A 24,315-nucleotide genomic window follows, 5' to 3' on the forward strand; every position below is an offset into this window, starting at 1 on the left:
AGCATGATTCCTGTAACTACTCTGTTGCCTATGAGGAGCTGCTGAGAGCATATTAGCTTACAGGTTCCCCTTCACGTTTCAGTATGTCTGACAGCTGCTTGGCATGTGCAAGCTCAACCTCTGGAAAACATCCAGTGTCATTCCATCAGACTACATAGTGACATAACAGCGATAACTAACTGCAGCTGAACATGGACACAACAAAAGCACTGGTCATGAGCACATCAAACGTAACTCATGCTGGACTGAACCCTGCCTCCATCCATGGCAAGACAGCTGAGCAGGTGAGCAACTTCAAATACCTTAAACTCATAATAAACTCTGTTTTGATCACTTCACATCACTTCCCTCCATAAATGAAATTATTATAACTAAAGTTCAGGAACTGGACCACGGCACTCTACCTCGCTGATTTGTCACCTGGGCCCATCCAATTAAACCACTTGCATCTCATCAACCCAACCAACTGTATCTCATCAACCCAACTACCTATGTCTCCCCGATTCAGTCACCTGTACAAACTTATATAGGCAAGCCTAACCATTTCTCTCCCGTTCGTCTCAAGTTCTGACATTCGTTCATACATTTCTAAAACTAACTTTAAAAACCTTAACACCTCCCCCATGGATCATGAGCTGATTCTTAACCCTTCAGATGACAAACTTTTCAATGATCAATCCGTCATCTCCAAATCTCCTTCATCCGTGATCATCTCAACTCCGACACAGCCAGCCAGGCAGCCACCACACCTGCGCTCTGCCATCCATGTTCCCCGGCATTGTCCACTACTCTCCATCCACCAACGCCACTTCACCCACACAGAGGTCGCAGACTTCCCTGCCATACTCTCCCAGACACCACATGTCTGACCGGCCAGCCTCCCGGCACCCAACCCGCAGCCGCACAGCTGCCAACCCAAGATTCCCTGATCCGTCTCGTCTTCCCACTACATCCATCTCAACTGGGCAGTCCCCCTACTTCAGCATGCCCTCAGGGAAAGGAACATCCCATTCCATCGGAAGGACGACAAAGCCTGGCTTTTCCTGCTACTCACAGCCTCCACTTCCACCTCCACTCCCACTCAACAACCTCATCCATCTTGCCGGCCATGGCGCCTGATTGGCAAAAGCAGACATCACCAGCGCATTCAAGGTCCTGCCCATCCATCCAGATTTCTGGAGATTCTTTGGCGTAACTTGGAGAGGCCCCGTCTACTTTGCAGTCCGCCTCACTTTCAGGTGCAAAAGTAGCCCGAAAATATTTGATTTCCTTTCCAAAGCCCTTTGCTGAATACGATTTTCTCACGGTCATGGAGCTGAGAAAGTGGCGTTCTCTCATGGAACGGCATTTCTTTCTTTTATGATGACTGAATCACCCAGCCAGAGAACATCCGGCTATACACAGACGCTGCACCCTTAGTAGGTTTTGGGGGCTACTATGGTCCATTCAGCCCCTAGAACTGCCCTCAATCTCCCCTTCCTCTGCCCTCTACGAACTATATACAGTCATAATCGCCACACTTATTTGGGGGCACAAATGGTCCAGAAAAGTCATCCTTATCCACTCAGACAACCTCACTGTCATGGACATTAAAAAAGGCCGCTCATAATCACTGGATATCGTTAAATTCATCTGACACCTGACCTTAGTCTCAGCCCAGCACCACTTCATAATCCACGCAGCTTACATTCCCGGCCACCAAAACCGCATTGCTGACTCTCTCTCTTGGTTCTTATTTCAGAAATTGAAATCCTTGGCAGCAGACTCCGACCCTCACCGAACACCAGTCCTACCATTTTCAGCCACCATCAACATCAGGTCCTCCACCTCGTCGCCACATCTCAGTGTCGTATATTCAGTGGCGATGCAGTTGAAGATGTTTGAAGAAAAACTCCGCCTACACTGTCTTAGTTGTATAACAAATTTATTACAATAAGTTCAGTATCGTAATCAAGTAACACGTTACTTGGAGAGTCTCCAGCCGAATAATGAAACTCTGACGACAATATGCAGACAGCTCCTTATATACCGAGCTTGTTTTGGTCAAAAACTTAGTTATATCATATGGTTCATATTAAGAGAGGGACAGAAAAATAAGAGAAGCACCTCTTCTAGCATGCCCCACCATATTGCTCTTCACCTCTGACCCAGGGCCTCCATGCCTCTGCTGATCTAAAATCTGGTATATATTAATTTGACAGCAGCATCATCATGTCAACATTCTGGTACCCCTAACCAAATAACCTCCAAGTCAGGAAGGCCCAAACAGCAACTAACATTCCAATATATTCTCCTAATACAGACCATTTGTATAAATATGCTGCATCTAACAGCAGACACCTCATAAGCCATCCTGAATAGCCTGTCTCCTAAAACCCTTTCATTGTACTATTCCGGATGGTGCAGTTTCAAGTCATTCCATACCCTTCACAACCTCCCTTTCCCCTCCATCGACATCATAACAATGACCAGCTTCATCACATATGCCCATACGGTTCTCAAGTAAGAACATCCAGAATCCAAGTGTATCTCAGCAGCATCAACTTCTTTGCCAAACTGCTCTCAGCTCCAGCCCCCTCCATTTCTCATCCCCACGTCACCATGCTTTTCAAAGGTCTACATAAAGCGGAATCCCAGCTTGCACCAAAACGCTTACCCTTAACCACAGATCTCCTCACCCATTGCATCCAAACACTCCGCACAGGATACTTATCCCCGTCCATCAACTCAACCCTCGAATCAATGATCCTCCTGGCATTCTTCGGCTTCTTACGATGCTCGGAATTCACTTCTACCACATCTACTCACGACCCTCTCAGACATCTCCATCCACTTCCAAGACACCGTCAGATTCAACCTCAATAAAGCAGGACCAGTTCGGCCTCTCTCATCCCATTTTCCTCTTCCGATTAATCTCATACCTAAGACCTTACGAACCCATCCTATCGTACATACACCAGAGACGAGCACGCCACGCTTCCCCACAAGACCCACTCTTCACAACCGAATCAGAGTTGCCACATGCTTCTGGTTCCACCACCATCTCTGCCAGGTCTTGTCCAAGTCAGGGATCTCTCCCGAACCTTACTCTAGCCACTCCTTCCGTACTGGCGCCTCTACTACCGCCTCCAGACAAGGAATTCCTGACCACACCATCAAAGTACGGATGATGGTCATCCCAAGCCTACAACAGCTACATCCACAGCCCATTTCCGCATAGCCCAGTAATCCCTTTGGCGGAAGATGAAGCCGCGCCGACCAAGATGTACGCCCATCGAGACGTGCCCCCACTCTGAGTCTCAACCTCCCCAGGTCCTAGACGGTCCAGCCACTCTGCAACCCAACTCAAACCCCCCTCTTCATCCACCAACTTCGACCCCCTCCTTTCCTTCATCCACCAACTTCGACCCCCCTTTCCTATCCTTCCCAAATCTTCTACTGATTTAAATAAACTACCTTAACGCTCAACTATGGCGTGGTCTCATTAGTGAAATGACACCAGCAAAGAGTCCATGTCATCTGTAAACGCAGAACAGTTTGTTGCAGCCCACTTGCTGTGGCTTTATAAACGCATGATTCAACCCATTCGGCTGTACTTTTCCATGGTAACCATCTCCAACAAAAACAACTACCACTACTGCTACTACTGGCATCACACATGCTCCAAAATGATCTGTGTACTCACACCCATAGACATAAACCATAGACCCATCACACACCTAACTCTAACAATAGTAAGGTGAAGTGTATGGGCTGTCGTCCTTAAAAGGTGTCGGCGTGTAGTATGTTGATAAAAGATTCTGCGGAGGCAAGGCTGGGTAGATATGACAGAGCAATCTTTATTGAAACAGATCTCAAGCCAGCGTCCGAACCAGAGTGTGCACTCCCTGGTATTCTCAAATCTCGGCAAAGTGATGCCCAAAATGCTTTGCCCTCTGCTCTATCAGAACTCCTCTCTGACCCTCAGTCTTAGGAGATCAACCAAAATTCACCCCCGTTCTCTGGTGTGCAGGTCCTTTTTAGAGTTCATTTGCTCATGCCCGCCTGTTTCCTCTAATTGTTTACTTTTGGGGCACTGAGAGCCCTTCTATTCTGTGGGAAAAGAATAGGTCTGCATAACACCTCTAGAGAATATCTCTCAAGGGAATATGTGTACATGAATGTGTGTGCGTGACTATATTGATGTTATCTGAAGTTGACCTGCTAGTCTCTCTATACTTAGATGAAAATGTATACATCGAATCAATCTTGAACCTCTGAAATGGTCAGTCCTCAGTGTGGGCCTCTTCCTTTAGCTATTCTCTGACGCACACTACAGGACTAATATGTTGTTCTCCTGGACATGAGACCTCTATGTTGTCCCCTTCCCTCATATACTTAAAGGGAAGCATCTGGTCCTGTCCCATCCTGTCCTGCCACTCAGAGCTCAGGAGGTATAAAAAACACTCAGACACTACAAAGGGACACAGGCAACCCCCTTAAGCAACACTTCACATTACTTCTATCTGGTTGGAGGTATAGGACCTTTGAGGGAAAAATAGTTGCCTTTAGTGGTTTTGTCTCTTTAACCAGGCCTGAACAAACATCTTGTCATTTGCGATGTGAATGTAGACATTAAGATCGTGATTTTTTTCTTGAAAACAAGTTCTCTCTCTGGGACAACAAAAACTAAATCAAAGACCATTTAAGTGATAAATTCAATTAAAACTGCAAGCAGTGATGAACGGGCCCTCGCCCCACGTACGTTGGGCTGTGCACCGTTATGCCCACCAGGTATAACGGAGGCAAAAGCTTTTGACAAGGTGTCAGCATCAAGGTCAGAAAATGATACTGAGTGAATGTGAAGTCTGTGGTGTTAAATCTGTAGGAAAGGTTTGATCAAGTACGAGGCATAGAAATCGGTTTTAAATGGGTGAAAATGGCAGCGAAATCTCAACTTTGAACCAAAATCACAGAATTCCCGTTTGACTGAGGGTATGGGTCCAAGAGGGTTTTTTGTGCATCTGGTCATGATACATATGCTTATCGACTTTCGTTAATGTATGTGCATGTAGGAGGCGGGGCTTCAAGTTCAATATTCCAGGGGGCGCTATGGAGCCATTTTTTAACTTAAAAGGCCCAGACCCATATCAGATATCAATGGGTGTGACTTGTGATGCGTGTGCAAAATTTGGTGTGCATAGGTGTTTGTACGTCAGAATGGAAGCCATAAGGTGGTCATCGAAATTGACCGCACCGCCATGCCCACCAGGTGTGTCGGAGATGAAAGCTTTTGATAGGGTGTCATCATCAAGGTCTGAGGATGATACTTAGTGAATGTGAAGTCTGTGGTGTTAAATCTGTAGGAGGTGTTAGTTAAAGTACGAGGCATAGAAATGAAAAAAACACAATGTGAAAAGCCATAAGGGGGGTGTTAGGGGGTGCTACTGAGCTGTTGTTCTGCGCATGAGGGCAGTTGTGGTATCGAATTAACGTACTCATGGGTAGGGAGCAACGGGCCAAATTAGGTGAGTCTGCGAACGTCCTAAAGTCTCGAAAAATGAAAATCGCTGCACGCCATTCAAGATGGCCGAATTCCTGTTGCATCAAAAATTCCGACAAAAATAATTCCAGCCTAAATTCTTGAGACCCATGACTCATGTAAATTTCATGACGATCCGAGAATGTTTTCGCAGGGACATGTCGACGTTAGGTGGCGCTATGGAGTCCCCTGACCACACCCGACCCCAATCATGTCAAATTATCAAATTTTTCACCACATATGACGTATGTTCCGAGTTTGGTGAGTTTTGGGGTATGTTCAGGCCGCCAAATATGTGCTCGTTGTCGAGGCGGAATAATAATTAAAGCTGCAAGCAGCGATGAACAGGCCCTCGCAGTCCACGCGCGTCGGGGCGTGCTGCTGTCGCGGCATGCTGCCGTCGTTACGTGCTGCTGTCGGGGCTTGTTCATGCAACAACTTCCGTTGAGGAATCAAAAGTGAAGGCAGTCAAGCTGTTATTTAGTCATTTAGCAATAAAAGCGCCCCCTATTGGCCGATTTGCACCAAATTTGTCAGAAATCGTCATGTGGCCATGGAACACAACTGGGAAAAGTTTTGTGTTAATCGGACTGTATTTCATCAAGATACACAAGAATGTCTGTTTGACCACAATGTGCAGGAAATTGTTGTTTTATATTTTGGGCGTTCTGTGGACTAGCACATTTCTTTTAATAACTTTTTGTCAGGAGGGTCCACAGATGCTGCGTGCAAAGTTTGGTGCAAATCGGAGAAATTGTCTGGGAGGAGTTCGAAAATCTAGGTTTGTGACATTTTGCACATTTACGAATGGAAATTTTGCGCAAAAGTGGGCGTGGCCTACATCATACAATTTAGGTGAATTCAGGGAACACGTAGATATAAGGTTTAACAATGTCCGACAAATTATGTGGGAGTTATTAGTCAAAAACTGCTTTGTGTTGATAATAGCGCCACCTGTTGGTCATTTTTGGTGTGTGAGTTACAGGGGCCAGTCTATACCAGCTCTATGAATTTCATATCCATAAGTGTTATGGTGTGGGCACAGTGCCAAATATAAAAAGAAACTGCCACCAAAGCGCCACCTAGTGTCAGATCTGTCACCCCTTTGTCAGCTATCCTCAGGAGGGCATTGGCAATGAGTGCACCAAGTTTTGTGTTAATCCGACAAACCGATGTCGAGATATAAAATAGTTCAATTTAAAGAGCGCCACCTAGTGGTCATCAACCAAAATTTAGCACAGAGCCTTAGGGCCTCATGAGGAAGTAGGATCCTGAGTTTGACGTCATTTGGACAAACCAATGTGGAGATATGCAACACTTCCTGTTTGGAACGAAATCTGCAGGAAGTTGTTATTTAATAACTTGAGTATTTTTTTGGAATATCAAAATTCTTTTAATAACTTTTTGTCAGGAGGGTCCACAGATGCTTCGTGCAAAGTTTGGTGCAAATTGGTGAAATTGCCTGGGAGGAGTTCAAAAAAGTAGGTTTGAGACATTTCGCAAGCTAGTGAAAAAAAACGCCAGGCGGAAATGGGCGTGGCCTATATCCGGAGATTCAGCACAATTCACTGAACGCGTGGATATAAGGTTTTTGAAGGTGCGACAAAGTTTGTGGGAGTTATTAGCCAAAATGCACTTTCCTTGATAATAGCGCCACCTAGTGGTGCACGTTCACAACAACAACAGATTATAAAATTTTTCGCCAAGCCTAATGAGTTTGCCAAATAAAATCGCGTTTTCATTCACATTCAGGCAGTGAAAAATGCGATCATTAAGGACAAAGGAAAATAATAATAATCATTCGAAAAACAATAGGGACCTCGCAGGTTCCCTGCTCGGGCCCTAATCATTCGAAAAACAATAGGGACCTCGCAGGTTTCCTGCTCGGGCCCTAATAATAATAATCACTAGAAAAACAATAGGGACCTCGCAGGTTTCCTGCTCGGGCCCTAATAATCACTAGAAAAACAATAGGGACCTCGCAGGTTTCCTGCTCGCGCCCTAATAATCGCTACAAAAACAATAGGGTCCTTGCAGGTTCCCTGCTCGGGCCCTAATAATAATCACTACAAAAACAATAGGGACCTCGCAGGTTTCCTGCTCGGCCCTAATAATCATTCGAAAAACAATAGGGTCCTTGCAGGTTCCCTGCTCGGGCCCTAATAATCCTTACAGATACAATAGGTCCTCGCACGAGATTCGTGCTCGGGCCCTAATAAATTAAAGCTGCAAGCAGCAATGAACGGGCCCTCGCCCCACGTACGTCGGGCTGTGGCGCCGTCGGAGGCTGCTCGCCCGTTGCCTGTGGAAATGTCCTACTTAAATGGGATAAGTGTTACATAAAACACAACAGTGACATCTTCACTGACTTCCTGTGTCCAGTGGGTGGCGCTATGGATATGATGCAGTATTGATGCATAGAAGGATTGAGGGTTAAACCCTCTACATGTGAGCATTTGTGTAGATGGGAACTTGTATGTTGAAGTTGTAAGGACTTCCTGCTTATGGTGAGGGATCGAAATTGACCACCCCCTGCCACGCCCATCCTGTGTAACAGAGGCGAAAGCTTTTGACAACATATCATCTTCAAGGTCTGAGGATTGTAGTTGTGTTGTTGAAGTTACAAGGACTTCCTGTGTGATAGCGAAGGATCGAAATTGACCGTACTGCCATGCCCACCAGGTACAACGCAGGCTGTTGAAGGTATGAGGATGCTACTGAGTGAATGTGAAGTCTGTAGGACAAGTTAGTTAAAGTACGAGGCTTAGAAATTGGGTTTGTACAGAATGGGAAAAGCCATAAGGGGGTCATCGAAATTAACCACACCGCCACGCCCACCAGGAATAACGTAGGCAAAAGCTTTTGACAACTTTTCATCATCAAGGTATGAGGATGCTTCTGAGTGAATGTGAAGTCTGTGGTGTTAAATCTGTAGGACGAGTTAGTTAACGTACGAGGCTTAGAAATTGAATTCCTACAGAATGGGAAAAGCCATAAGGGCCACGCCCACCAGATATATCAGAGGCAAAAGCTTTTGACAAGGTGTCATCATCAAGGTCAGAAGATGATACTTAGTGACTGTGAAGTCTGTGGCGTTAAATCTGTAGGACAAGTTAAATAAAGTACGATGCATAGAAATGAAAAAAAACAACATGGGAAAAGCCATAAGGGGGATGTTAGGGGGCGCTACTGAGCTGTTGTGCCGCGCATGAGGCCAGTTGTGGTATCGAATTAACATACTCATGGGTTAGAAGCTACAGGCCAAATTTGGTGAGTCTGCGATCATCGTAAAGTCCCGAAAACAGCATTGGAAAATTGAAAATCGCCGCACACCATTCAAGATGGCCGACTTCCTCCTTGAGACCCATGAGTCCTGCGAATTTCATGATGATCCGAGAAAATGTTCACGGGGACAAAACAATGTTAGGTGGCACTATGGAGTCCCCTGGCAACACCCACCCCCAATCATGTTGAATTATTAAATTTTTCACCACTTGTGACGTATGTTCCAAGTTTGGTGAGTTTTGGGGTATGTTCAGGCCGCCAAATATGCAATCTCGTGGATGGAAGAATAATAAGAAAAAGAATTCCGCCTACAGATACAGTAGGGCCTTCACAGGTTTCCTGCTCGGGCCCTAACAATCCTTACAGATACAATAGGGCCTTCGCAGGTTTCCTGCTCGGGCCCTAATTACAAATGGAGTAGTACCAGCAGGGGTGTAACAGTGAGTGCATTTTTTATGAAATTTTGGGAGCCTTAACAGAGGAAAACTGACCAACCTGAATAACAGCAGAACAGCCTGTGGAAATGTCTGGAAGTTGTTGTTCCTGTTGATGTATGTGCCGTCAACCAATGCGATTTTACCAAATATCTGCATAAAAAAGAAAGTTATGTTAGGGATAATACCCACGTGGTAACCCGCTTCACATTTGCTGGATCATGCTTATGCATTAATACATTGACTGTATTATTGCACAACCTGTTTACATCAAGTTGATACATTTTACCACTACTATTGAGGAAGAAAATACACATTTGGAGTGATGTCTGAGAAGAGCCCTCTGATCTCTGATTCCTGTCTGTCTCCTAAACCCTGCAGATACACATTTGCGTAACACCAGTTAATCAAAGGACATCTAGACCCAGTTTGATCACTATGTTAAATGTGTGCCCCGATACCTCCCCCCACCCCCTGCTGTTCACACTCTCCAAAGAGCAGACCCCCTCCCTTTGCATGTCTTTTGTTTACCTATTGTTTGAACCTGCCATTTGTCTTCCTTGTTCTTACTGTATAAAATGCTGCAGTTTCATTTGCTCTGGGTTCACTCACCGGCTCAGAACCACTCTGTGCCTGTTGGTTCACCAGTTTACCAGTAGACTCTGATTAAACACATCCCCACAGCAAACTATTCAACAGGACTTGAATGATTTCTTCAACAATTTGGTGCCGTGACTCGGATGGCAACAGACCTTCTACAGAGACTCCTTTTTCCAGACCAATGACATGCCAGTGATCTGAGAACCAAATTGCAGAGGTAAGGGTCCTTTTGAAAACCCAATTTGTTACTGTGCATTGTTGGAGGTCTGTGGAGGAGGGAGTCCTAAGGAAGGGTGACACCATCCGAAAACTTTCGGATTTCCGAGAAAGTTTGCTGTGTGTTTTGTGAAGTTTTTTTTGTGGTTGTTGTATGGTTTCGAAACTGATGTTATTGGGAAGCTAGTTTTTAGATATATAGGAATGCTTGTTTTCGTAGCTTTTGATTTAGTTGTGGAGTTGCTTGTATTTTCCTAGTCTTACAATGATTCGCTCTTCTAAAGGCCAAGCATCTAGGGGTTAGCATCCTACTTAACATCAACAATGTGAGATAGAAAAAGGCCAGGTTGTATTCCTGTGATTACGAGTGTTTGGGACACTGAGAAAATAGGCCTATGTAGGACCAGTAGGAAGTACTGGGGATAATTTGTTATCCCAGGGATGATAGATCCAAATACTTGGATGTATATTTTTCATTCTGTAACGATCTGATTTATTCTCATTACGTAACGATCTGATTTATTCTCGTTACACAAAAAAAGGATGACTTGTATCTTCTGAGTAGAACATTATTGAAAGGATTTGTAAGTGAATTGTTGGTTAAAGTAAGAGAGTATGAAGGTAATTTTTGTTTTTGTTTTATAGAGGGATCTTACAGAAGGAAAATGGGAAGTTATTTCAGTAGAAGGTCTGAGAGAGATTTAACTGGTCCTGTGAAGTACATGCATGATAATTATGGTAACGCTAGTTTAAAATTTGTTGCACCATGGGTTAAAATAACGCAAGTCTTCTCAAATTCCCCCAAAATGGGACATTTGATCGGACCAGATTAGAAAACTTAAGAGAGAAATTGAGTACTCTCCTAGATAGAAACAAGCATTTCTCCTCCCTCAAGCTTTGGAGGGATGAAAGTAACCTCCATAATGTAGAATCTCAAATAGCTTCTCTTACAGATCAAAATAAAAAGCTAATTTCTCAATTAGAAGAGGAAAAGAAAAACACAACGCAGACTAAGACTAAGCCGGACAGTCAATTGGACATGTCCTGTAGAAACACTAAAACAAACAAAAACGATCAAATAAAAAACCTTTATCCTGTCAAAGACATAAAAGAATCCAGTGATGATAGCACTGATGATGACTGTGTTTTTGAATACCCAAGACCTGAGATGAATGATCAGGGAGATGAAGAAGAGTGGGTTCCAGCAAGAAAAGGTAGAAAAACAAGGAAAACAAACCCAGCAAAATTAGCTCCACTAATTACAATGGGAAAAGATGTTGTCTACAAACCTTGGAGCCGTAGGGAGCTTAAAGCAATAGTTGGAGATATTCCCAAGGATGTAAGGACAAATAAACAAAAATGGCTAGAAGAATGGGATTCAGTATACACGATCTACAGTCCTCATATGCCTGATGTGATGCAACTGTTGACCTGATTTGAAAAATAAAGTAATTGATGCCTGTAAAATCCCCAGCAATCCCACAGAGTTTGCCAGAATCACACCAGAGGAAGCTCAGACATTTTACAGTGTCATAGCTTTAGCACTTCAACAGGAGGTAATACAGCAGGTTGACTTTACTCCTCTCACAAAAATCAAACAAGGAAAAGATGACAATCCTAGGGAGCTGTATGGAAAAATGATGACAACTGCAAAGGAAAATTGTGGTTTGTCACCAAGTCAAATTGTTGGATTTCCACCTGGTTACATGCAAAATGTGTTTGTGAATAGTCTTCAACCAAAAATCAGAACAAAAGTGCAAAGTTTCTTGGATGGTCAAGAAAACCAATGACTGAATTGGTAGAAATAGCACAACACCACAGGGTTAACACAGAACAAAGACAATGTAGAATGGATGAATTGCTAATGGTTTTTCAAGTGTCTCACTACACAGGCGGAGCAACCAGAGGAGGACGCAGTGGCAGAGGAAGTTTCCAAAAAGAGAGGGGGTGCCAAAGACCCTGGCCCTCACACCATAAACAAAGCCACAGGCCACCTTTCTCTAACCATGAGAATTGCTTATCATGTGGTGAGCCAGGTCATTGGGTAAGAAACTGCCCATACAAGACATCCCAACATACCCTGCCCATGGCACCTCCATCAAGCAACCAGATAGAAGAGCCACCAACCCCACAGTATAACCAATAGAGCTGTCAGGACAGTGACCAAATTGAAACAGGGGAAATTATAACCCAAGCTCCACTAATTACAATTTACAAATTGACAAAAACAAAACAAGAACCTAATTTAATGATAAATGTGAATGGAAAATCAACATCATTCCTGGTAGACACAGGAGCTTCTCTTTCTACATTAAAACCAACAAAATCTACAAATTTGAAAGCATCTGAAGAAACAGAACTGTGGGGGTTGGAAGTATTTCCATGTGTCTACCTGTATCTGAGCCTACTATAGTGCCTATAGGTCCTTTCACTGAAAGCATGTCAAGTTTCACTACTTCCCACTCCTTTCTTCTGTCGGATACCACACCCGTGAATCTGTTGGGGCGAGATTTGTTATGCAAACTAAATTGCACCATCTATTGCACACCAGACGGCATCTTTTTAGAGACTAATCAACATAACAAAAACAACTGTGTTAGCTGCTCTGATAAATCAAAATCAACCCATAGGTGAAGAGAAGGGGAAAGTCCATGATAGAGAAGTGTCTAATGTGTCCCTGTCAGTATGGGCCTCTTCCTCTAATGATATTAGTTTGATTAAAACTGTTGAGCCAGCACACATATTGCTAAAATAGAGTGCCCCCTGCCAAAGATTTAATAAAAAATATGGATTTGCACAATCTGTTCTGACTCAGCGACATAATTCTTCTTACAGACCTGTTGCTTATTTTTCTTCAAGATTAGACCCTGTAGAGAGAGGACTTCCACCTTGTCTTAAAGCCGTAGCTGCAGCTGCGCTTGCAATTAACAAATCTGCTGATATTGTCCTAGGTTCCCCACTAACAGTCATGATCCCACACAATGCACTGACCTTGATAACCAGGGAGGCACACAGACATGTGACAGGGACCAGAGAGGCAAAATATGTATTGACTTCTTTGTACCCGTGGTTATCACACATGTCACATGGTTTATCACGTGAGCAAAGGGGGAATGTGTCAGATAGTGTTAAAAGACTGGTTTGCACCAGGATTTACATCTTATGCAAAAAGATATTGTGAACTAATCTGTCAACAACACAACCCAGGAAAGACAGTAAAGACAACGATGTTGACACATCCCTCCCCTCAGGGACCCTTTGAAGCCCTGCAAATAGACTTTATCCATATGCCAAAATGTGATGGATATGACAATATTTTTGTATGTATAGATATGTTTTCCAACTGGCCAGAAGCATGGGCCTGCAAGAAGGCTGATTCTTTTTCAGTAGGCCCAGAAGAAGCTGTAGAACACCCACCAGCACATCCACAGAGCACAGAGAACTACAGACACCACAAATGGGACCTTTCCATGTACCAAAAAGGAAAGACTCTAAATGGATATGAACCACAGTCGTCAAACACATATCTCCAATTGGCAAAAATGGTTGCTGATAATAGTCTAAACCTGTAGAACTGTTATGTGTGTGGCTTCATACCCCACAGCACAAGAGAAGGACTCCCACTGATGGCTCTGCCCGCTTCATTCTGTGACACTTGTCACATACTTCACTTCAATTCCACCAAGGAACACTGTACATGTCCCAATCCGTCACAAAATAGACCATTATACTGCAATGAACTTTATGCAAATTGTTACTCCTGTGACACTCCTAACCCTCTCACCCTCACACTAGTTCCAAAGACATTGAAATGGTGTGTTGAAGGAAATGGGAACATTGATGTAGGAACATCCAAATGTGGCTCTATATATACTTCACCACAACAAGCAAGTGATAAGTCCAAAGGAAACGTGCCTCCAGGACAAAATTTCTCTCTGGACTTTATTGAGAATTATAACCACCTTGCTTCAGTGATCAATCATTGCTCCATACCATTACCCAAGGGTGTGTATTGGATTTGTGGTACAAAGGCTTATGAATGCTTACCAAAAGGATGGTCTGGAGTATGTGGTCTGGGTCATGTGATACCAGCTATGAGAGTCCTTACTGTGCCACCGGAGGTTCACATGGTAAAAAGGGACTTATACACACACACACAAACACCATGGACAAGCTCTTTTGGTGCTCTCATTCCAAGTTATGGAGTCATGGCATCCTTGGACCAAATAAGAGACCTCTCCCATGCAGTGGAAGATCTTGCAAACTCCACCGCAAAAGGCATATTCATGCTCTCACAAGAAATGACTGCAGTAAGAATGATGACTTTACAAAATCAAGCTGCACTGGACTACTTATTGGCCTCTCAAGGAGGAACTTGCGCTGTAATTGGAACTGAATGTTGTACGTTTATACCTGACCACAATGCCACATTACAAGAAATAACAAACCATTTGCATAACATTGCCAAGACATTTCTTAACCCTGTTACCCCTGGTTTGTTTGACTGGATTAAAGAAAAGCTAGGGTCATTTGGTTATTTCATTTTTGAATTTGTTTTGTTTGGATTTGGAACTTTGACTGTTATCATTATTCTGATCACTTGTCTCAAATCTATGTGCAAGTTATTTATTACTCAAACCACTACTAAAATAATGTACTCCACTGTAACCCAACCTGCTCCACCAATAGAGGTAGAAAATCCAGATTTTTTGTTTAACATTGAACTTGACAGACCACATTGACCTTGTGTGTATTTAAAAAAAAAAAAAAAGAACAAAAAAAGGGTGAATTGAGGAAGAAAATAATTTGGAATGACGTCTGAGAAGAGCCCTCTGATCTCCAGACGTAAATGTTGATTCCTGTGTGTCTCCTAAACCCTGCAGATACACGTTTGCGTAACACCAGTTAAGTTAAAGTTTGATCACTATGTTAAATGTGTGCCCCGATACCTCCCCCCACCCCCTGCTGTTCACACTCTCCAAAGAGCAGACCCCCTCCCTTTGCATGTCTTTTGTTTACCTATTGTTTGAACCTGCCATTTGTCTTCCTTGTTCTTACTGTATAAAATGCTGCAGTGTCCTTTGCTCTGGGTTCACTCACCGGCTCAGATCCGCTCTGTGCCTGTCGGTTCACCAGTTTACCAGTAGACTCTGATTAAACACATCACCACAGCAAACTATTCAACAAGACTTGAATGATTTCTTCAACACTATACACCTGTCAACCAGCTCTAGTATTGTTTTTTATTCTATTCCTATACTTAAACCAAGCTGCACTATTTTATGCATTAGATTGTAATTACTTTTTACTTACACAACTTTTTTTCTTTACATATTTGTATGAACATTGCTGAGGCAGTCTAAGATCTAAGAATTTTATTTCCAACAGCTACGTCACTGTAATTGTTCTGCATCTGACAATAAAGACCTTGCCACCGAATTTCTGTTGTTAGTGTTGCCAGGAAACATCTAGCTAAATAGGATGGGGTTCGCAAGGCGATTTGAAATCCTGACAAAAAATTTACTGATTGCAAATTTGAAATAATTGAAATACACACATCATAGGTTAACTTTTCCTAAAGTTAATATAAACTTACCAGCCAATAAGAATTGAAAATTCTTAGTGGCCATGGTTTAATCATCAATAAAGGGTGTGTGTGTGTGTGTGTGTGTGTGTGTGTGTGTGTGTGTGTGTGTGTGTGTTTGTGGGGTTGTGTGCTTACCTGCATTCCAACCACAGCATATATGAAGAACAGCATGAGAATGAGCAGTGCTACATAAGGAAGAGCCTGCAACACAATGACCAATGACACTGTGAGACATTATAAAAACATCACAATAATAATTCTAAACTACAGGCTGAAGTTTGATATGTGAGTGAGTGATGATATTGACCTGAAGCGATTTGATGAAAGTCCACAGAAGATTCCGTATCCCCTCAGAGCGATTCAAAAGTTTCACCAGACGCATGACACGAAACAGTCTGAAGAATGTGACTGATACACTCATGTTCTCAGAGGACTTGTCAGAGAGAGAGAGAGGAAAAATTAAGTAGTGGCAACTATTAAATTTCACCAAACTCAAATTCAAGAAAAGTTAAAGCAACTCACCGCAATTGCTTGCATAGGATCCACTGCCTGTTGAAACAGAATTTTTTTTCTACTGCTGCTTTCTGACAAATGGCTCTAACAAACACACTTTTGGTATGCACATCTTTAAAGTTTAAATTATTTTTGTAATGCTCATGTTGCAAACTTTGTTAGTGTCAACACAACATCATCAGATCATTTCATAAAGGAAACACTTGCATAACAAGCAGAACAATGCTTTTATGTGAGCTTGTACAAATGAAAGGAGATAATCAAAATGCAGGTACATTTTTACTGCCGAACAAAACCCAGCAAAAAAGTAGATATAATTGTCACATTGTCAGTTCAATTTAAGGATTAACAGTGTTATTCATGCAAGATTCTAAAAACTAGTGCAAGACTGTAGTATTCATCACCTAGATCCAAATGTCCCCCAGCACTCCTGCAGTTACAGCCTGCTAACCTGTTCCACTCTGTCAGCCCCAGTACCTCTTCTACCCTTTTCTCCTGCTGCTACTACCCCCGTGCATCCCCTCATGCAAGCATCAATCTGCTCGTCAGCGCTCAGTAATCATATCAAAACTTTCAATTAACAATGACAAGCCTGAAACAGATTTCAATTGTTGGAGACTCTATTATCAGATTCTTAAAGCTACCTGGTAGCTACTGTCCATCAGGAGACAAAATAGAAGATGCTCTCCTTGACAACCATCCTTCTGTTCACACTGTAATAGTGCATTCTGGCACTATGACTTAATTTCCAGAGAATCCACTAAACTAAACTATGAACTTAAGACTCTAGACTTCACAGTGGAAAGCCTGGGGAGGAGATAGGTCCTCTACTGGTCCCTGTCCCACTATGACCAAGAGCTCAGAACATTTTAGCAAACTTTTCAGTCTGTACCAGTGGATACAAAACTTTTCACTGCCACTAGAATTTTCTCAGTTATTTTGTCTCCTTATTGACTCCTTTGGGACCTTTCCTAAACATGGTTGGTTAAATCCTAAAAGGGAAAGGAACAGGAAACAAAAAACAGCTTAATTTTATTCATTTTATCGCATTAAGCCTAAATTGATGGTTTCCCCAGCAAGTGCCTGCCCAGCATCCTGGCTCTGTGTGTCATAGCTACGTATGTCCCAGACAGTGAATATCATGATGGTGCTGCTTCTGTTTCCTTTACTGATTCATTAATTCCTGTTAGAATCAGGCAGTGTCCAATATCAAAATCGATTCAGTTTTACTCAACAATCTGTTAAACCAACATAAATAAAGACTTACAATGCTGTTATGAACATGTATAATTTTCATTCACATGAAGATGTCAGTAGAGGGTTTCATCCTGCATTGGTATGGATGAGTATCACAGCAAAGTATCAGATCTCAGCAGCTTCAGTCCGAGTAGATAGATGACATTGCTGGGCCCCATTTCTTTATAATCATTGATCTTAAGTGTTAAGAAAGTCTTCTAAGGACACTCATTTCCCAAAAGCAGTACGTGAGAGCAAATGCATGTGCATGCCATTAAGAGCTTCTCGATGCCAGTATGGACGATTGTAAAAAATTGATGATTGTTGAATACTCTTTAAAGTAAATTTGCATATTTAACTGTCTGTAAGTTGTGCTACTGTATTAAAAACACATCAGTAAGAAAGTGTGTGTTTTACCAAACACAAAGAAATGTTTCATATTTGGAATCGTTCAATATGAAATTGAAGCTTAATGTGCAGTAAACATCTAGCTTTCGGCTATTCTCCTATAAAAAATGAAGAAAACAGAAACAGCTTGATATCGTAAGGGAAATTTACTAGGGTTAAATTCCAGTGCCAAGTTCTTGTAAACTTTTAAAAAGCATTCTGACTTAAAACATCACAAATTTGCATGGGATGTGCACATAGGACAGAAAGGCTCTCCAGCAGGAGATTAAAACTGCTAGGAACATCTTTGGTACTTATCTATCAAGCATCAGTGATATTTGTGAGGTGAGGTGCCTGCACATAGCCCAAACAATACGAAAGACGAAGACCCACCCCATCTAAAGCCTGTTCACCCTGCTGCCATTTGACAAGCATTGCAGAAGTATCCAATGCCATACCACCAGACTACAGGGCAGCTTTTTTCCCCCTCAGGCTGTAAGGTTCCTTAACTCACTCTTTTTTCAAGCTCTGATATTAAGACTTTCGAGTTGAGTTTACTGCTAACTTTCAGGTTTACAGAGTAGCACAGTGCAAAGCCTCGCCACTTTTTAGCTTTTGACTCACCATTTGCATGTTTGTTTACTGTACTTGAATACTTTTGCTTTAACAGTCGAGTTTTGAATGTGTAGGTTAAGAAGGTTCATATGATGGATTTCACGATCATCTTAGCCTTGTGCTTTTGGGAAAGGGGGCCCTAGCTTTTAAACGCCTCTGTCAGTTGAAGCCTTGTTTAGACAGATTTCATGCAATGTGAATGTAATGCAAAACTGAAACAAGTGACTAGTTACTGTGCAGCCATGGAGACAGTAAAGTCCTCCAGAGGAGGCCAGTGCTGCCTGTGAAAGGGAAACACAAATTCAAGAAGATGATGTCAGATTGGAAAGAAAGAAACCTTTAGGATGTAAAGATGAATATATGGCAAAAGACAGAAAAGAAAAACAATGTCATTCATTAAACAAAAGATGTAAACTTATGCACGAAATACTACATGTATTCACAAGATTTACTGTAGGCATTCTGAAGACTATCAAATAACATTAACAACATAAGTTGACTCATCTCCCTCGTGAATATGGAAAAAAATATTTTTAAATGTACAGACACTGATTATTTAAGTTTTCAGAGATACTGACAGGATTGGTCAGGAGTTAGTGTTCCTTTACGCATCCAAAAGGTCACACAAGTGCAGTAAAGTAGCTGTCCTGCTCATAAATCCTGGGAACTATCAAAGCGGTCTAAAAAGACATATTTCAGAAGCTAAAATTGAACTATGTTTCCTCTGGCGTGTAACTTCTTTCCTATTAAGTTCATAACTAGAGTTTTAAGTTTTGCTAATTAAATATCCCACAGTAAAAACATCACCTGGAAAGCTCATGACATAATGTAAAAGGCAATTTAGCCTTCAAGTCTAAGTAAGCTTGTGTTGATGGTGGGTGGATGCTTTATGCGTATATGTGGATTCAGATGACGTCAGAGCTGCTCCGCACATTACTACCAAGTAGTTTATTCTGAAGCAGTACTGTGAGGATCGCAACAATGGAGACACACCATATACCGTAACATATTTAACATGCTACACTAAATTCAACAGAGGGACATGCACTGTAATTTTCAATAATATGAAATTCAAATAAATATTGGTTCTGCTCATACAACATGGTCATGACAACATAAGTGCTGAGAGTGTCGTACTGAGAATACCCTTAAGTACATAAATGTCAAAACAGTCTGGAATGTGGAGGATTCAGATGCTGCACAGACTATCAGAGACCTGAATAATGTGAGAAAGGATATCAATGTTTTATGTTAAGTGAAGTTAAATACAGGATGTTGGTGAAGATTCTCAGGCATCCAGGTCATGGTAATTCTAAGTGCTGTATCACAGGCAACTGGACATGTTTCAGTTTCTTGAAGACATTTCACCTCTCATCCAAGAGGCTTCTTCAGTTCTAACTAACTGGAGGGGCGTTGCAGGCTTTAAAACCCTGTGTGGGTGTGTCCCTACAGAGTCGTCAAAGTCTGTGTAAAGCAAAATTTTGCTTTGCACAAAAATTAAAAAAAAAATTTGAATGACCCAAAACTATGTAAAATAAGTTTCAAAATCATGAAAAAAATTCACAGTGTTCTCTGACCTGAAATGCTGGGGGCTTGCCGCTGAAGTAGCGGAGACCACACCCAATCGCAGGAAAGACGGCACCTCTCGCAAGAAGAGACAGTGTAATAACTTGAGGACCGACGATGCTAATGATGCTTCTCCTTTTTACAGGCTGGCCACACAGGATGCTTGTGTACTGCGTGGCGTTTGTGTTCACAACTCAATGCAGCCGCCATGCAGTACATGAGCATCCTGTGTGGCCAGCCTGTAAGGCTACATTTTAAGGAGAGGGATTATGCTGAGTATCATGTTTGGATATGTTGCAGATAACCAACTGTAATTCTTATAAAATATAATGAACAGACAACCTCAGGGGCAACACTTGATGTCTGGCCTTGATAACCAAAATGTTCAGAAATAGATCTTCTGATAAAGCTTGCCATCAACTACACAGCATTTATTCTGTCAACAAAATAAATCTTCAAAGTGCAAAATTTGCCTAAGAAAATTAAAATCTTTCAAATTAATAGAAGACAAAGATTTTTTATGAAAGATCTTTTGGTTGCCTGCCAATCTTTGCCACTGTGAGTTCAAAGAGCTCCCTAACAGTGAGAAGCACTTTAATGTTCCATTTGTAGCTGTTTCTTTTCTTGGAGTGCTTTTTCCCTTCATGTCTGCCTTTTACTTTTGGATGTGTATCTGTAATATCATCGAATTTGAAGCACATTTCCCTTAATGTGTGTGCTTCTGCTGTTGTATGTGTTCGTACTTAGTGGGCACCACACTTAACAGCTCTTGACACAAAACACACAGTGACGCACACTGAGAGATGCTCATCATTAATGTTTTGATATGACTTTGGTTTGGGCCTGAAGACACAGCTTGTTGCAAGGGCCAGAATCTGACTTAGTCTGCTGCATACTAATATCCCTCACTTTAAAGTCAGGCCATGTATACAGATGAAATGATGGCCACCAGGCAGATATTAGTTGACTGATACTTATATAAGCAACAGTGTGAGGTAAAGTCATAACAGTAGCATTCTTATGTCTGAAAATAAGACCAAGAGTCCATGCTAGCAGCTGTGTGAAGCTTTGATTTGAGCTTAATGCTAACTTGGGGTGGGAGTAACTAATTATAACTACTTGAATAACTGTAATTAAGTAATGTTTTGGTCTACTTGTACTTTTATGTTTTTTCAACTATGTAATTTCACTCTTACTTAAGTATGCATTACCACCTTGTCATCTACTTAGTTGCTTATGAAATCATAATTGAGTACTGAGTATAATTTTGACATATAGAAAAAACCTCTCGCAGGCCCAGGTTTGGAGAGGTGACCATGACCGCTGAGGAGTTAGGAGTGATTAAGACTGACAATTTGAAAAAACAGAAACCTTTGAATGAATGCCTGCTATTGCTATTGATGTGCAATAAACATCAATGGTTAAAAAGTAACTACTACTCTGTATAAAATAAGTATTATTTTAATACCAGTAGTTTTACTTGTAATTGAGTAATATTTTAGTAATGTAACTGAACTACTTGATACAGATTTTCAGTACTTTTTCCACCACTGATGCTAACATGCTAAGAGCACACATTGACTGTAAAAATAATGGACAGAGCAGGGCGACGTTTAGCTCAGTTGGTAGAGCAGGCATCCCATGTACAGAGGCTCTGTCCTCAATGAACCCGGGTTCGAGTCCCAGCCTGGGGCTATTTACTGCGTGTCCCCCCCCTCTGTCATCTGTTTCTCACCTGTCTACCTTGAGCCTGTTCTATCAATAGAGCCATAAAAAGGCCAAAAAAAATCTCTGTACTCCTCAACTCCTGGTATTTGTTCCCAAGTAATCTTGGGCTCTGCCCATGGCTGTCTCCTCCAGAGCTCAGCAGCTCCAGCAGCTGTCTATCTGGGTCAACTAACACTAACAGGGTCACTCGTAATCCAAAACACAGGTGTATGTCCCCAGTTGCATCGTAAGTTATTTGTTTGATATTTGCATAAGGAATTCATAAAAGGCACCAATACCGCGAACATGATGAAGATTAGTGAATGGAATTAGCTGAGGTAAAGCCGAGCAAACAGCTTGTGGCTTGCTGTCATTCAAAGTGGCCACATCCTTAATATATTTTAAACAGGTGAGTTATATAAAATTTCACCCACCGTGCAGTTGTCATGAAATTAACTATACCAGACTATAAACATGTTTATGTCTGCTGTAAAGTTGGCAGAGGTGGCAAAAGAGTAGATAATAGTAGAAGACAATTCTCTGTAGAAGTAGAAATAGAAGTACAGATACTTAGGTAAAAACAGACTCAAAGTGTACAAGTATAAAGTATCCCTCATTTCTGCTGGCCATTTCTTTGCAAAGCTAACTGAACCTCACGTCATATTAATATGATTCAAAGCAATTACACTTAAAGGTAGAATCAGTATGATTTGTCTGAGCTGTTCATTAACGCACCGGAAACTAATTTATTGTTGAGTCTCATTTCCAGGATATCAAATACCAACATCTCTTATAGGAATTCAATCATTTTGGAGGCAGCCTCAAGTGGCAATTTGAGGAACTGCAGTTTTTGGTACTTCAGAGTTGTTGTAATTTTTCAGCCCTGCAGGTTGTCACTTGAGAGCACAGTGACTATGATGGCATGCTAAAGCTTAGCAGGTAATATTTATCAGGTTCACCATCTTGGCTTACTATGTCGGCATGCTTACATTTGCCAATTAGCATTTTACATACAGTTCAGTGGAGGCTGATGGTAATGCAATAGTTAAGTTTTACATATATTGTCAAAAGCCAATTAAAGGAAAATTTTAAAAATAATTAAAAAAGAAATTAAAAGTTTTTACAAGTAAAAGGATCGCCAAAGTGATAAGAATGTATTCCTTTGGGGCCTTGTATATCTGTAGCAAAGATATTTAATCAAAAACCAAATATCAAAAAGTCAAAGAATCCCCAAAATCAGTCGGATTCATGCTCTGGGGACATAAATGTGACATTTCAGTCTGGACCAAACTGGTGGCTACAGTGGTAGTGGAGCCATGCCATAAATATGGATGTCAGGATATGATGTTACAACCCATCCTTATTGCATAATAAGACCCTCTGTTTTGGTCAGTTAATCACCTATAAGATAAAATGAAAAGAAAGATTTCCATTAAAAAGGCTTTAAATATTGGAAGACCTTGCTAGTATTTTTATTTTTTTTTAAAAGTGTAATATACTAAATTGAACTACTGATTTAATCTGAATAAATAGCATAGTGTAAACACTGTGTAATTGAACCCACAGTTAAACAAAGGTTTGGGTTAGGGTTAGTCATATTATTAGATTAGGTTAAGCAACCAGTAAATTGATGGGTGAATGCAATGTGGTTAGTATTATGTGTTGAAAACATGAACATATTATCAAAGGGTATGTGTGTATGTGTGTGACTGAGTGAATGAATGAGAGAGAGAGAGCAGGGCATGGTACTCACATCTATTTCACTCAGCATGACGTCCACAACACTTCCTATGACGATGACGAAGTCAAAGACGTTCCAGGGATCTCCAAAATAACCCTTTGAAAAAACAAAGTGTTGATGTGTGTGTCTAGGGATGTCACTGGCCATGATGCATGTATGCACACAAATGTTCATTGTTGTACCTCTTTTCCCATAAAAGTATGCAGTATGTGTGCATGCACATGCTTCAAATCATAGTCACCTAAGCTAAATCTGTTCTGAATACAGCTAGTTTACGCTTGTGGTCTGTAGTCTGTTGTGGAATGTAGTGCCTTTGCTCTTTTTCACTGAGGTTAATTAAAGTTTTCACTTCCACATAACCAAAGATGTGCCTTTCTTGGAACTAACCCATTCACAGAGAAATAGACAGAAAACTTACATTTGCTATACTTAGTTATATTGTTACTTTTTTCTTGTTTGACCACGTCAAGATAACCTGTGGTATCATGAATGATATGATGAAAGAAAAGGAGCAACATAAAAAGACGCAAAACAAGATTAATATCGTCGGGGCTTTCCAACACTGGGAACAGCTCAGGGCAAGTAAATAGCTGAACTCACTAAATTTAAGTAACATCTAACGTTGGCTGTTTAACAAAACATATCTTTATTTTAATTGACAATACAAACTGTAGGCTAACAGTAAGCAAAACTAAAATGGCGTGATGTGACTATTTTCTTGTTACTGTGGCGTTGCCAAACATATACACAAATGCCACATGGGAAGATTAATCATATTTGACCAGCCATTGGAGGTTAAGCAGTTTGGTTTAATTTTGCATATTCTTGCTTGGCTGTCAGCCTTTATTTATAACAGCTGACTGTAAATTGTGATTATATGGACCTAGTAGTAGACCAACTAAAATAA

At 41.5% G+C, this 24,315-nt stretch overlaps 1 protein-coding gene across 1 annotated transcript in view; it reads right to left on the minus strand.

The window, feature by feature from the left end:
- Positions 1–24,315, minus strand: part of LOC140997980 (dihydropyridine-sensitive L-type skeletal muscle calcium channel subunit alpha-1-like) — a 238,979-nt gene that overhangs the window by 66,633 nt on the left and 148,031 nt on the right. Inside the window, exons 28-33 of the mRNA XM_073468075.1 lie at positions 23,421–23,504; positions 18,628–18,675; positions 16,166–16,192; positions 15,951–16,076; positions 15,779–15,844; positions 9,302–9,393 (exon numbers count right to left, since the gene is read on the minus strand). Coding sequence (XP_073324176.1) covers positions 9,302–9,393; positions 15,779–15,844; positions 15,951–16,076; positions 16,166–16,192; positions 18,628–18,675; positions 23,421–23,504 — 443 coding nt within the window. The remainder of the gene's footprint in view (positions 1–9,301; positions 9,394–15,778; positions 15,845–15,950; positions 16,077–16,165; positions 16,193–18,627; positions 18,676–23,420; positions 23,505–24,315) is intronic.

Source organism: Pagrus major, chromosome 6, assembly GCF_040436345.1.
Source record: "Pagrus major chromosome 6, Pma_NU_1.0".
Lineage (NCBI taxonomy): Eukaryota > Metazoa > Chordata > Actinopteri > Spariformes > Sparidae > Pagrus > Pagrus major.